The 12670-nt window shown below is 41.1% G+C and overlaps 1 protein-coding gene across 1 annotated transcript; it reads right to left on the bottom strand.

Annotated features, from left to right (window-relative positions):
- Positions 1 to 10248: 10248 nt before the first annotated feature.
- On the bottom strand, positions 10249 to 11028 carry LOC134929610 (paraneoplastic antigen Ma1 homolog). The gene has a single exon (XM_063925197.1). The coding sequence runs from the start codon at positions 11026 to 11028 to the stop codon at positions 10249 to 10251; it is 780 nt and encodes a 259-aa protein (XP_063781267.1).
- Positions 11029 to 12670: the final 1642 nt, after the last annotated feature.

Below are 12670 nucleotides of genomic sequence, written 5' to 3' on the forward strand. Positions count from 1 at the left end.
ATATTATGAATGTTATACTTGCAAAAGAATTATTACAATACAAGTCATACACTACAATATAACATAAACTACCTAACCAGATAACTACACATGAAATACAATACAATACTATTACGTTTAAGAGAATACGAGAGAAAGAGGAGAAGAGAGAGAGAGAGAGAGATATGGCCCACAATAACAACAAGAAAGACAATATGATTGCGGAGAAAACTTACGCACAAAGGAAACGTTCGCATGCGCCTCTGGACATCCAGCTCCCGATTTTCAGCAATGATAACCGTTGAAGAGTGAGCTGGATGTGATCGGCTTGTCTATTTATGCCCCACACACAATACAATTCAATGGTCCCTACAATCTCATTGTTCATTGGACACAGGAATTCCTCCTCGCATTATAACAAAAGGTCATAGGTTGATTCATACAGGTGGGCTGTGACGATTTCCAACTGCTCAGGTGGGTGGGAAACTAGGTTTCCCGCCGCATGGATAAGTAAGTGCAAATAATAGTAAATGGACATAAACTTCTTATGTCCATAACTATTCGCACGAGCGATTAATCCGCTTCAAACCAACACCGGAATTTTGCTAATTAAATACTCTTCCGATGGATACTAAACACCACCGTATTACTCCTGTCTGACCCTTCGTATCAAACAAAGGGGGATTTCTCTGTCCATGAACATTCTACATTAACCAAACTTTCAGATTCTACCAAAGGGACCATGATCTACAAAATACATTATATGGTGAAAATATGTAACGATTGAGTCGCACGCTACGAACACATGAACTCTACCGTAAATGCACATACCGCGCGCCCGCGGGTGCCCGCAACAGCGAGTATGCGCACGCACGGGAGAGCGCACGCATGCGCAGCGCAGACCTGTATGAGGTGCAAATATGGCAGTGTGCATCGTGATATTTTTCTGACTTTGACAGTCCACCCTTTGGCAGTCAACAATAACTGCCACTTCCTAAAACATTTCAAAAAGAGAAAAATATATGTCGGGTTAATACATTTACATGGTTGGGTAGGGGAGGAGAGGAGAAGGTAGGAAAAGGGTATGACCTAGTGAGATAGCAGAAGCATGTGTGTATGAATCCGTGCTTGGGGGTCATGTATCATCGTGCCGTACGTGTTTTAAATCAAGCTTCAAGGCATTGCGAAGTATACATTTGAATTCCTTCTTATCCCATGGTACGGGTCTGTGGATGGGCTGTCAAACTTTACCGAGCTCTTTTCGGATTTTGGTTGTAACAAAATGGGGAGCACATTTTAGATGAGGATACATGAATGGGGGAATATGTGATTGCTGATATCTGTGCCTGTATTCCCTATACTATGTGTGTAATTACCTGAAGGTTGTAGAGATGAAGAAAAGACATAATTACGGTAAATGCAGTGGTATTCTATGTCAGGTAAATGAACATTTGTCGGTTGAAGTCTTGTTCGGTGTCTGTTGAATGCAGTCTTCTTTGTGCTTTTGCCCATAAGGTGCGAGCAAAAGCTTTGTCAATGTCCATAGATTTACAAAAGTGTTGGGCTAGCGTAATTTTAAAATTTCTAGGGAAACTGGGGATCTATGGCATAGTTCATCAAAAATCTGTGTATAAGGTTGTCAAAACTTCTTCTTTAATCCATCAGTTGTCTGTATACAGGATCATCAAATTCCTCGTCCAAGTGGGTCTTTTTACCTTGGAGAAAACGGAAAAACAGGTGAAAGAAACGGACCGTAGAAATCGCATTTTCATCACATCATTGTTTCTACATTTGGGTCATAAATCAAATCCATTGGAATTACAATTTCCTCACTCCTTAAACTCATCACCCTGGTACTTCGTTAAAGCCTGACCGCATCTAAATATCAAGCCAATCGTTATGATAACACCTAAGATACATAGGAGAAACTTCCCTACATCCATTATGACTCCTTGAGCCCATTCTCCTAAACCGGAGAACCAATTTCGCGGGTTCAACTATGACACCCAACCAGTCAGCTCATTACCTACAGCAGCAAGAGTGAGATTGTGTCTCCTGCGAAATTCCCACTTCAATTGGAGAATATCGTCCATCTTTTGGTCTATGACCTCGACCGGGTCCTCGGTACTATTTGTAATATATGTGCAACATTTCACGCCGTACTGCGTTGCCAGTGTGACACAATATCCACCTGTTACTGCTGTGAGATAATTGAGAATCATTTTATGCTGAACTAGTTCTGTTTTATAAGCTTGAAGTTCTCTTCCAGTATACCTAAACGTGTCATCATACATTTCTGTGATATTGTCTAACAAATTTGCGAGCGCAGATATGTATTTATAATTCAACACTCCTCTGGCGGTGCGAGTGATGTCTAACGCGATTAGAAACTGAATCCCGGTGGATTCATGGATCATGTCAGAGGCCGGATGCTCTGTTCTTTCTATCAGGTGCCGTTTAACTACGTGCTCGTAATGGGTGTGAGTATAAGGAGCTTGGGCAACACGGTGTATATCTTTCATTTTGGCATGTGATACAGTCATTACTTCAGGCAGTACTTTTCCAATATAACACAATCCTTCAGAGTTTGGGGCAAGCCACTTATACGCCTTCCTCCCGCATATGAAATATGCATCATCGGGGAGAACATATGGGACGGAGTAGGACATAACCATATTACACATCTTCCATGTGAAATCTCCTAACCCTAATTCTCCCATCTGTCTAGTACACGTATCAGCTTGAACGATATGTGCACAGTATCCTGGTGATACCTCTCCAACTCTCGTAATCCTATTTCCTAAGGTATACCTATATCGGAAAGATTTTCCTCTACTGGCTATGTGGCGTATAAGCTCTGTATCTGTCGGCATTCTATCTGCTCTATATGAAAAGGTCATGGTTTGGTTACTCCATGACACTTCCCAATTTCCCGGCTTTCGGGGATTGGAAATGTTAAAACATATTAGGGATCTATCCACATGATATTGGTGGAGCTTCAAACTAGGAGGACTGGAGATATTAAACCTCCTGTCCACCGGCCTCCCACCACTTAGCTCAAGTACCTCCCCTATCGTTAAAGGAAATGGTACTAGTCCTGATTTGCTATGACCTTGAGGTACTTGAGAGCATACCCAACAATCTGTTTGATTTAACACACTACCCACTAAGGAGTGATAGTCACTCAATGGATGCCGGTCCATGTGGATATTAAAACTGGATTGGCATTTCTTAATGCACCCATCCTCGACTACGTTGTCACAGAGCCTACAGATACAGTTTTCTTCAGCTAACAATCCTTCACAATTCCTTCTATGGTCAATGCTATCGGATCGTTTTCTGATACTCGCCTTTGCTTGTTGATTATGTTGTTCTCGGAAAACTACGCCTCCATCTCTGTCATCAGAACCTTTCTGGATCCTTTCTCGACCTCACTGGTACTCTCGCCGGAACAGACTGCTCTGGTCAACATCATGGTCAACAGGAAAATCCATATCACAGTCTCTTGGGGCAAGTCCATCTTACAGGAGGAGAAAAGAAGAAATTTGTAATGGGGGTACAGGAAAACAGTTTGAGGGGGAGAGAAACTTGTTACGATAATTAAGTTCTCTAGTCTTGTTGTTCTTCTTGTTCTGCTGTCATCTCAAAGGTGCTGTCTCTCAGTCTTCCAAACGAACATTCCGGTGATGCAATATTCCTTCCAAACCAGCGATCTCTCTGTAAGGAGCAAAAATCTTGCATTACCATTTGTCTAACTGATGTGTGACATACCATCTTTATAACATGAAAACATGAGAAAGAAGAGAGAGAAAAAAAAAAAAAAAAAAAAAGAGAGAGAGAACAATTCATATATGTATATATCACATAAATCAACAGAGAACAACAACAGGGAAAAAAAAAACATTTTTCAAACATAAACATTTTTAAAACATTGTCAGATCATCAGGCTGTCATATCTACATGTCCAATGGTTTCCTTGCGCAGTCCCTCCCCCCAGCACTTCCATATTCCACTGTCTGTATCTGGCCAGAATACATTGATGCGGATAGGTCATGCTGGGGTTTGGTAGACTTCTGCAAAGACCAAGTATATATGCAATGTTTGAATCCTACCAATAATCGTCAGAGATGGGGAGAGAGAAAAAGAAACATTTCACAGATACATTTACAACGTTTCACCTGGTCATTCCTGTGTCTTCAGGGAATGACCTCCCAATTTATTAACTATAACCTCAGGCTTACCATCAGTCCTAATGATCACCTTTCCTGATTGCACATTATGGGTGTGGCTCAAAATTCTTCCTATATGATCCCTGTTTATGATTTGGTGTGTCATAACCCTGCTCATATCTTTGTCTAGGGGGTTTATGTGAATTTTGTCTACTTCCTGATCTGCAATCTCTTGCAAAATGACCTTCCTTTTGTCAGTTATAACACCTTTTCACCTTTGGCTTAACCACAGGGATCTGAGGCTTCTTTGTTTCCCTGTGCTTGATGATGCTTTGCTCATGCCCAACAGCAGAGTCCCTTAATGCAGTTACTGATTTATCTCTCCAGTATGGATTGGTGATCTGTATCTTTGCTCTCAACACTTCCCTTAAACCATCCATTAGCACAGATACTGCTACTTCTCTGTGCGGTGCACTTGTTTTGATGTCTGTGATCCCAGTGTTCCTAGCCATTACTTGCAGTGCTCGATTGAAATAATTGGAAATACTTTCCCCTTCATTTTGTCTTATGGAGAAGATTTTGTTCCACTCGACAATGGCTGGGAAATATATTTCTAACTGTCGGTTGATCTGCTTAATACATTCCTGATTGTGTTCCTCTGTACAAGGTACCTCCGTGTCTAATTTACAATCAGCAATAAATTTCGCAGGGTCAACACTGGAGGGCAAACATGCCCTCAGCACTGTCCGCCACTCTTTGTTGGTGGGTTCTGTGGAGTTTCCTAGTTCTTTAATGAAATTTTGACATGCGACTAGATTTTTCCTAGGATCAGGAAATTCAGACATAATTGATCTCAATTCGGTCCGGGACCAGGGACAGCGCATTGCACTGTCCTGGACGGGAAGGATTCCCTGATCGTCAGTCTTCCCATTGGGGACTGTGATCACCCTGACAGGACTAAACTCAATTACATCACCTTGTTTTGGTCTTACAATATGGGGTACATTTGTTTGTGCGTGATATAAATCATTGTACGTACCTGTGGACACGACCTCACCTGACCCTCCGTTAGGGGGTTTGATTATTGCCTTTACCGATTTGGTCGCGTCCACCTGGATGTCTTGTGTGATGGCTGCTGGAAGAGGTGCCGACATCGTGTTGGGTTCACTTTCTTGCTCGTATTCCTGAGGGAAGTTTGACATGGGGTGCAACTTGCACGGGTTAATAGTTGTACATTTAACAGCATTACAATTATCATTGTTATGTTTATTACACTTATTCTTATCATCTATACTACAGTTGCTAAGTGCGTTTTTATTGTTCAACATTGTGCCTTTCTCCGCAACCATAATTCTCTCCATTGCCATGTCTCTCCTCCCAAGATAAGAGTCAGATATGTCAGTTAACTCTCTTTGCAATTCACTTTCTTGTTGCCATAATTTTAAACAATCATAATGTTTGATCCGTCTCTTTGCTGGTTTAATAAGACCTATCCTTCTCCTTAAATTCATTAACACTTCTGGGCTGAAGCTACCTACTCTTGGGAATTTCTCCCCGTCATGCATTGTCATTCTTTCCCATTCATCACATAAAATTTCTGTGTGCCTTCCGTATTTTTCACACATTACGTACCTTGCCGACCCGATTGGTCGGTTTATAGAATCAACCCGAACCGAGGTTGATCGCCCCCTTCCTGAACAACTGGCCCCCATAATTTGCAGGTGTTGCTAACCCTTAAAAAACCAAAATATTCAAAGATAGGTTGACGGTGAAGTTTACCGAGCACCTCACTCACTCGCCCACGCCGACCAATATGCCCACACACTGATATAGTGCTGGCGTACTCGACCCAGGGCCCCTATTAACCTGAGTTTACTGGAACATGTGGGTGTGATCCGAAGAGCATTAACCCTTTCCAGTAAAGGTGGGGTTGTCGGATAATTCCTGAGTGACCAGAGAATTTCCCTTTTTGGTTAAAATAAAAAATTACACAAATCACGTTAGAATGTACAAATAGCGTTTATGACCGGGTTTGTACACAAATGGTACTGGTCAGGTTACTAACTAATGCACACAATTACGTGCGGTACAATCGTTCAGTACATAAGCAACTAATCTTATGTACGGAGCGACCAGTGGAATCGACATTCAGCAGCTGCGAATTCCTTCAGCCTGAGCTTTATTTTCCTATATGGGTGTCGCACCAACCCTTCTTTGGTGTTGTGCCTTGTCTCTATAGCGGACTTCCTTGTCTGCTGTACCTGGACCTCCTGGTCTGTTATGCGACCTCCTGGTCTGACCTCCTGGTCTGTTACAGTATGACCTCCTGGTCTGCTACACTCTAATGCTCAAATTTTATATATGTTTAACCAGAGATGCCTCCCTAGCCACCATGTATGTCACTTACACGTATGTATCTTCACGAGAACTCTGTGATTTCTGTGGTTCAATCCCCAAAATTGTAAAACTTAAAAACACTCACTCATCACATGTACACTTTTGTTTCTATTTCTATTTCTGCGCAGAAATTTTTCTTTAGACCAGATGTGTTGTAAATTTGGAGAAGGATCTGTTAATTTAAATTTCGGATTTAAAATAGATTTGCGCTACTTATCGCCTGATGCGCTACTTATCGCCTGTTGCGTTACTTATCGCCTTTTGCGCTACTTATCGCGCCTGTTGCGCTATTTAAAAATCAACACTATCGTGTGACTTGAGTTACGTGGGCGTACCCAGACGCTCCGTTGCGTAATTTACGCTGCGTGCGTCGGCCTTTGCGTACGCGAGTCTCAGCCCTTTGTTAGAGACACGTGTACACAAAACCAATGTCCACCGTAACACAACTAACACGTTTTATCAATGTAGATGATCCTTGATCGTCTACCGCGCAACACACCAATCTCTCCTTTTACCTTTAGGTAGAGCTGTGTGTGCTTTACACTTTATCCCTTAACGCATTACTTTTACACTTTAACTATGAAATAGCGACAAATCTCTCAGCACGTTTTATCAATTATAAAATGGCAAACAGGAGAGTGATATATGAAAATACACGAATGAAAAAGAAATGCAGATATGTGCGTGTGTACGCAAGACAGAAATAAACAGTTTTAAAAGACACTAGTGTGTTGTTCTTACCTCCGGTTCCGGATTCCTTCAGCACCCTTTACTAAGCGAAGCAGACACTTATCCCGTCAGCACTGCGAAGAATATGATCTCCCGCCCTTTGCTGATGGATAATGTCTGCTGAAATTACCTAGCAGAGATATGTGAAGGACAGGACGAGCCGCCAATTGATAAAGCTAAATATTTATCTTATATAAAACCCTTTATGAGGTCTAAGAACACTGTACGCTATTTACGTATGGAGTACCGTAAAGGTACGCTCGTTGCGTAACAATCGCTTAGCCGTGGTCGAGACGCTCAAGCGTCACGTTCGCTCACGGCCAAGAGATCACAGGCAGGCACGCTATTGGCTGCCGACTAACGTAATGGTTCACTATAGCGTAACGGACGCTGTATCGGGAGCGGGCTGCTCGAGCGATACAAACGCTCACGAGAATACGCTGTTGGTATCGGGCACACTTATAGGTGAGCGACTACCGTAATGCTACGCTATCAGCGTAGCGGACGCTCGAGACCACGAGGAGATCAAGAGCGGCGCAGACGCTCACAATGTTAAACCTTTATATCTAAACCATAAACAAATGTAATATGCTGTAAAACCTTAGTGTAGAGATAGGGTGTAGATGCAACACAGTGTAACCTTATTAACTTAAAAGCTGTTTGAGCGTCACCGACGCTCTGAGAATACTTAACACTATAAGAAATACACAGATACCGTGCTTAGGGTCCAACGCCTAATATATATATATTATGAATGTTATACTTGCAAAAGAATTATTACAATACAAGTCATACACTACAATATAACATAAACTACCTAACCAGATAACTACACATGAAATACAATACAATACTATTACGTTTAAGAGAATACGAGAGAAAGAGGAGAAGAGAGAGAGAGAGAGAGAGAGAGATATGGCCCACAATAACAACAAGAAAGACAATATGATTGCGGAGAAAACTTACGCACAAAGGAAACGATCGCATGCGCCTCTGGACATCCAGCTCCCGATTTTCAGCAATGATAACCGTTGAAGAGTGAGCTGGATGTGATCGGCTTGTCTATTTATGCCCCACACACAATACAATTCAATGGTCCCTACAATCTCATTGTTCATTGGACACAGGAATTCCTCCTCGCATTATAACAAAAGGTCATAGGTTGATTCATACAGGTGGGCTGTGACGATTTCCAACTGCTCAGGTGGGTGGGAAACTAGGTTTCCCGCCGCATGGATAAGTAAGTGCAAATAATAGTAAATGGACATAAACTTCTTATGTCCATAACTATTCGCACGAGCGATTAATCCGCTTCAAACCAACACCGGAATTTTGCTAATTAAAAACTCTTCCGATGGATACTAAACACCACCGTATTACTCCTGTCTGACCCTTCGTATCAAACAAAGGGGGATTTCTCTGTCCATGAACATTCTACATTAACCAAACTTTCAGATTCTACCAAAGGGACCATGATCTACAAAATACATTATATGGTGAAAATATGTAACGATTGAGTCGCACGCTACGAACACATGAACTCTACCGTAAATGCACATACCGCGCGCCCGCGGGTGCCCGCAACAGCGAGTATGCGCACGCACGGGAGAGCGCACGCATGCGCAGCGCAGACCTGTATGAGGTGCAAATATGGCAGTGTGCATCGTGATATTTTTCTGACTTTGACACTATCCTACGGGAGCGCTTTCTAAAAGGACTTGTATCATTTAACTTTATGCCATGCTCCACTCCTTTTGCTTCTCCTAAGTCCCATTCTTCTGTTGAGAACGCTTGTTTCCTGTATTCCAATTCTTTAATTAAAGAAACCTTGTCTTCTTTTAACATGTCACTTTCCTGAAAACAAACATCAAATTCATTCCCACTTTCACTGAGATTGGTTCCTGGTTGTACCAGCAAGGTATGTCCCACATCCATAACTCGTCCATCTTCATCCTGGCACCAATTTGATAGTACATGGTATAACTGAGTGTTAGTCCCCACAATCACAGGGGGTCCATTTCTTTCTCCCTGAATTTCAGGACATATGAGAGTAATAAAGGGTACTTCTAAAGGCTCTTCAGGTGTTTTCCTATCAAATTCAAGGGTTACTTGTACATAACCCAAATAGGGGTACTTTTCAACACTTAATCCCCAGATGACTAGCCCACTAAGTGGTTGTATGGGTACATTTGATATATGATCATTATACCATGTTTCAAAAATTATAGACACTTGGGATCCACTGTCTAAAAGTACTTTACAATTAATTCCATTAATAGATGCAGGAACTATGGGGGTAGGCCCCAATAGACCCTCTGGCACTGTCCCGTTCCACCAGGAATTCCCCATTGCACAGTAGCTGACTTCTAGGGGGACTGTGAGGGGTTCACAGCCCTCCCCTGTTCGTTTCCCTGCCCTGTAGAATTTCCTCTGTGTGTTATAATTTGTTACAGGAGTTCTTGAAGATGATCCATCATTATTAGCATTACATTCAAAAGCTCTGTGTCCCATTCTACCACATCTAAAACATCCTCTTCCCCTATTATTGTAATAGTTTCCTCTTCCCATGCCTCGATCAGATTAATTATTATTACTCCTCTGAGAAGAGTTTCCTGAGTTCTACTTTGAGAGGCTATAAATTGCTCTATTTTCTTATTTTGCTCCTCTATTATTTTAACTATCTTATCTTCAAAAGGATTTATTTCTACAGAGGGTTGAACGACTTTAACCTTTTTTATTGTTTTTTCTCTCATTTCGATTAATACTTCTTCCTGCTTTATTTCTTTTAACAATTCATTAAAAGTAGGAGTAGGTTCCCTTGTTCCAGAGCATCTAATTTTCTGGGCCACAGAATCAGTTGTCAGTGCTCCCCTCAGTAACGGTTTCATTCTGCTTCTATCTACTTCATCCCAGGTAATTCCACCCTTTTCTACTATCTTGTATAAAAGTTTGTCCAATCTTATTAAGTATGCACTTAACTTTCTCCAGGTTCCTGGAACGTATGATGCAACCTAGATGTTAAATCCCCTACATCTTCTAATGTGCCATAGGCATAATCTAGAGCCTCAAAATATGTCTCGACTCGAGTAGCTTGTGGGTTACTTCGTCTAGCTACCTGTATTATTCCCATGGCAGGCCCCCTTAGGCTTTCAACCACTCTTTGCCTTTTTATTTGATCAGGGCATTGCCATTCCTCAGCTTGCTGAACAGCAGCTTCCTTCCAGGACTCGTACATTTCTTCACCTAGTGGTACAGGCACTATCCCCGAAAATATTCGTAATCTCCTATAGCTCCCTTCATAGTGCCAGCGTTCTAACTGGGTAACCACTCTATCTACCATTGTCTCAAACTGTGACCCATCTACATTTGCACCATTTCCTTGTGTATTACTATTTGCATTTTCCCTTTCAGGGGTATCCCTAGAAGTGGATATGTGTGCATTACTAGCCTCCTCATCTGTTCTCTTAGGCCAGATAATATACCACCGCCTCCCAATTTCCTCATATGCCATTATCATCATTGGTATCATACATGGATCTAACTCCCTTTCAGCTTCTATTAATATGGCTATTTCCTCTCTCCATTTATCCACAATCTTAGGTCTTTTAACCCCATATAATTTGTCTATAATTGTTCTAATGACTTCTTCATCTGAAAATTCAGAGAAATTTCCTCCTATTGCTATACACTTTTTAGGATTTTTCTCTATTTGCATACACCAAGTGTATATATCCTCTCCTGTTAAATTCTCCATTCTTACTAAACTCGTATCTCAGCAGTCTTGCCTCCAAATGTAACCCCTCCCCTAATACTCTAATTCTTAGTTGTCTCGCTAAGGCATGGTTACTTAGTATTTGTGCCTCCACCCAAGCTGATTATTTAGGCTTGCCTGGGTAAGCCCCCCCTTCTAATAATGTACAATAATTACAAGTCTATCTGTGTCATAAGTGTATATAGGTGCACATTCTTCACAGTATAATATTATACCTGTTCTTCTGTTTCACTTCCAGGGTCTCCGGATGGAATTTCAAATTCACATTGCATATGGTAAGTATAAGCACGTGTATTTATTTATCACAAAAAGCATTTAAAAGGTTAAATGTAAACATTTCTTACCAACCATGTAAGATAAATTACATTTTACTATCCCGTCCAACCATTTCCCTCTCTGGAACCTATACAAGTTGTTTGCATGCAATACACAAAAATAAATTACTGTAATGTTAATATGAGAGTGACCCGGGTACTCCTGATATGGTAGTGCACTACAAGGGCCCATAAAACTCATAAAATAAAGCAGTAACTGATACTAAACATTTAACATCACATCTTTAGCAAAATAATATTCTCCTCTCCTTTCTCAGTCTGTGAGGGAAGTGATTGTCTCAATGCAGAATGCTACTGTAGCAATTACTGTCAAATATGTTGCAGTATATTGCCACCTATGTTTCTCTTTTGACTATTGGATAAAAGTGTCTTTTCCTCAGTTGTAGCATACATCAGCTTTCCATTTCTATACAAGCAATAAAAGTGTGGCTATAGCTGAACAATTCTATATTGAACTCCTCGGAAATTTGGAATTTCTTATCCCTGGCTGCTGTGTTCCTTTAACAAACTGCATGTCCTAGTATTTTCAGTCATTAGTGTTCTTTTTATCCTGGTGCAGCTTAAATGCAAACTGTCTTTTAGATAAAGCAATATCCTGGTTAAAGACACTAAATGGAATATGCTGTAGATCCCAGTTAATTTAAATACTCCAGCCCTCAACTGCCAGTCTCTTCGCAATTACATACAATATGGCTGGTTCTTTTGGACAATAAACTCTTCAGTATGAATGATGTAGAACTATCTCTTTTACTAGTTATTAATTGACTATGCTTTTATCCAATTTGCATGCACTGCAGCTGTAATTTGGGTCTCTGTCCCTAATAATCCTCTGGACAATTTAATGCAGCCTCTCTCCAGCGCTTAAACACTGCATTAATGCTGACAACTGGGGGTGCCATAGTTATTTGTGCAGGCTAATATAATCTGCTCCACTCCTGTAACAACTAAAGTTATTTTGCTGCTGGTATACGGTGTAGGCAGCAGATTAAATGCACTAACACCTCCGCTCCCCCCAGTGCTACGGTAACGACTCCCCGACTCTCCTTCTCTGAACAGCCGACAGCTCTTTCCTATGACTTCATGAAGATGTATGTGACACAGTTAGATCAAAGCGCTGTGGGATAATGCATAAGCTTGAATGGTATGTTATTAATAGGAGCTAGCATTTGTTCAATGTTCCAACAATATAATATATAATATCCTTAGTTCAGATCTTGCTAATACTCTTTTTGCACTTCAATATATAGTCAATGGTTACAGGAGATTACTTTCTTACAAGACTGAGTGAA

This window comes from Pseudophryne corroboree, chromosome 5 (assembly GCF_028390025.1).
Source record: "Pseudophryne corroboree isolate aPseCor3 chromosome 5, aPseCor3.hap2, whole genome shotgun sequence".
Classification (NCBI taxonomy): Eukaryota; Metazoa; Chordata; class Amphibia; order Anura; family Myobatrachidae; genus Pseudophryne; species Pseudophryne corroboree.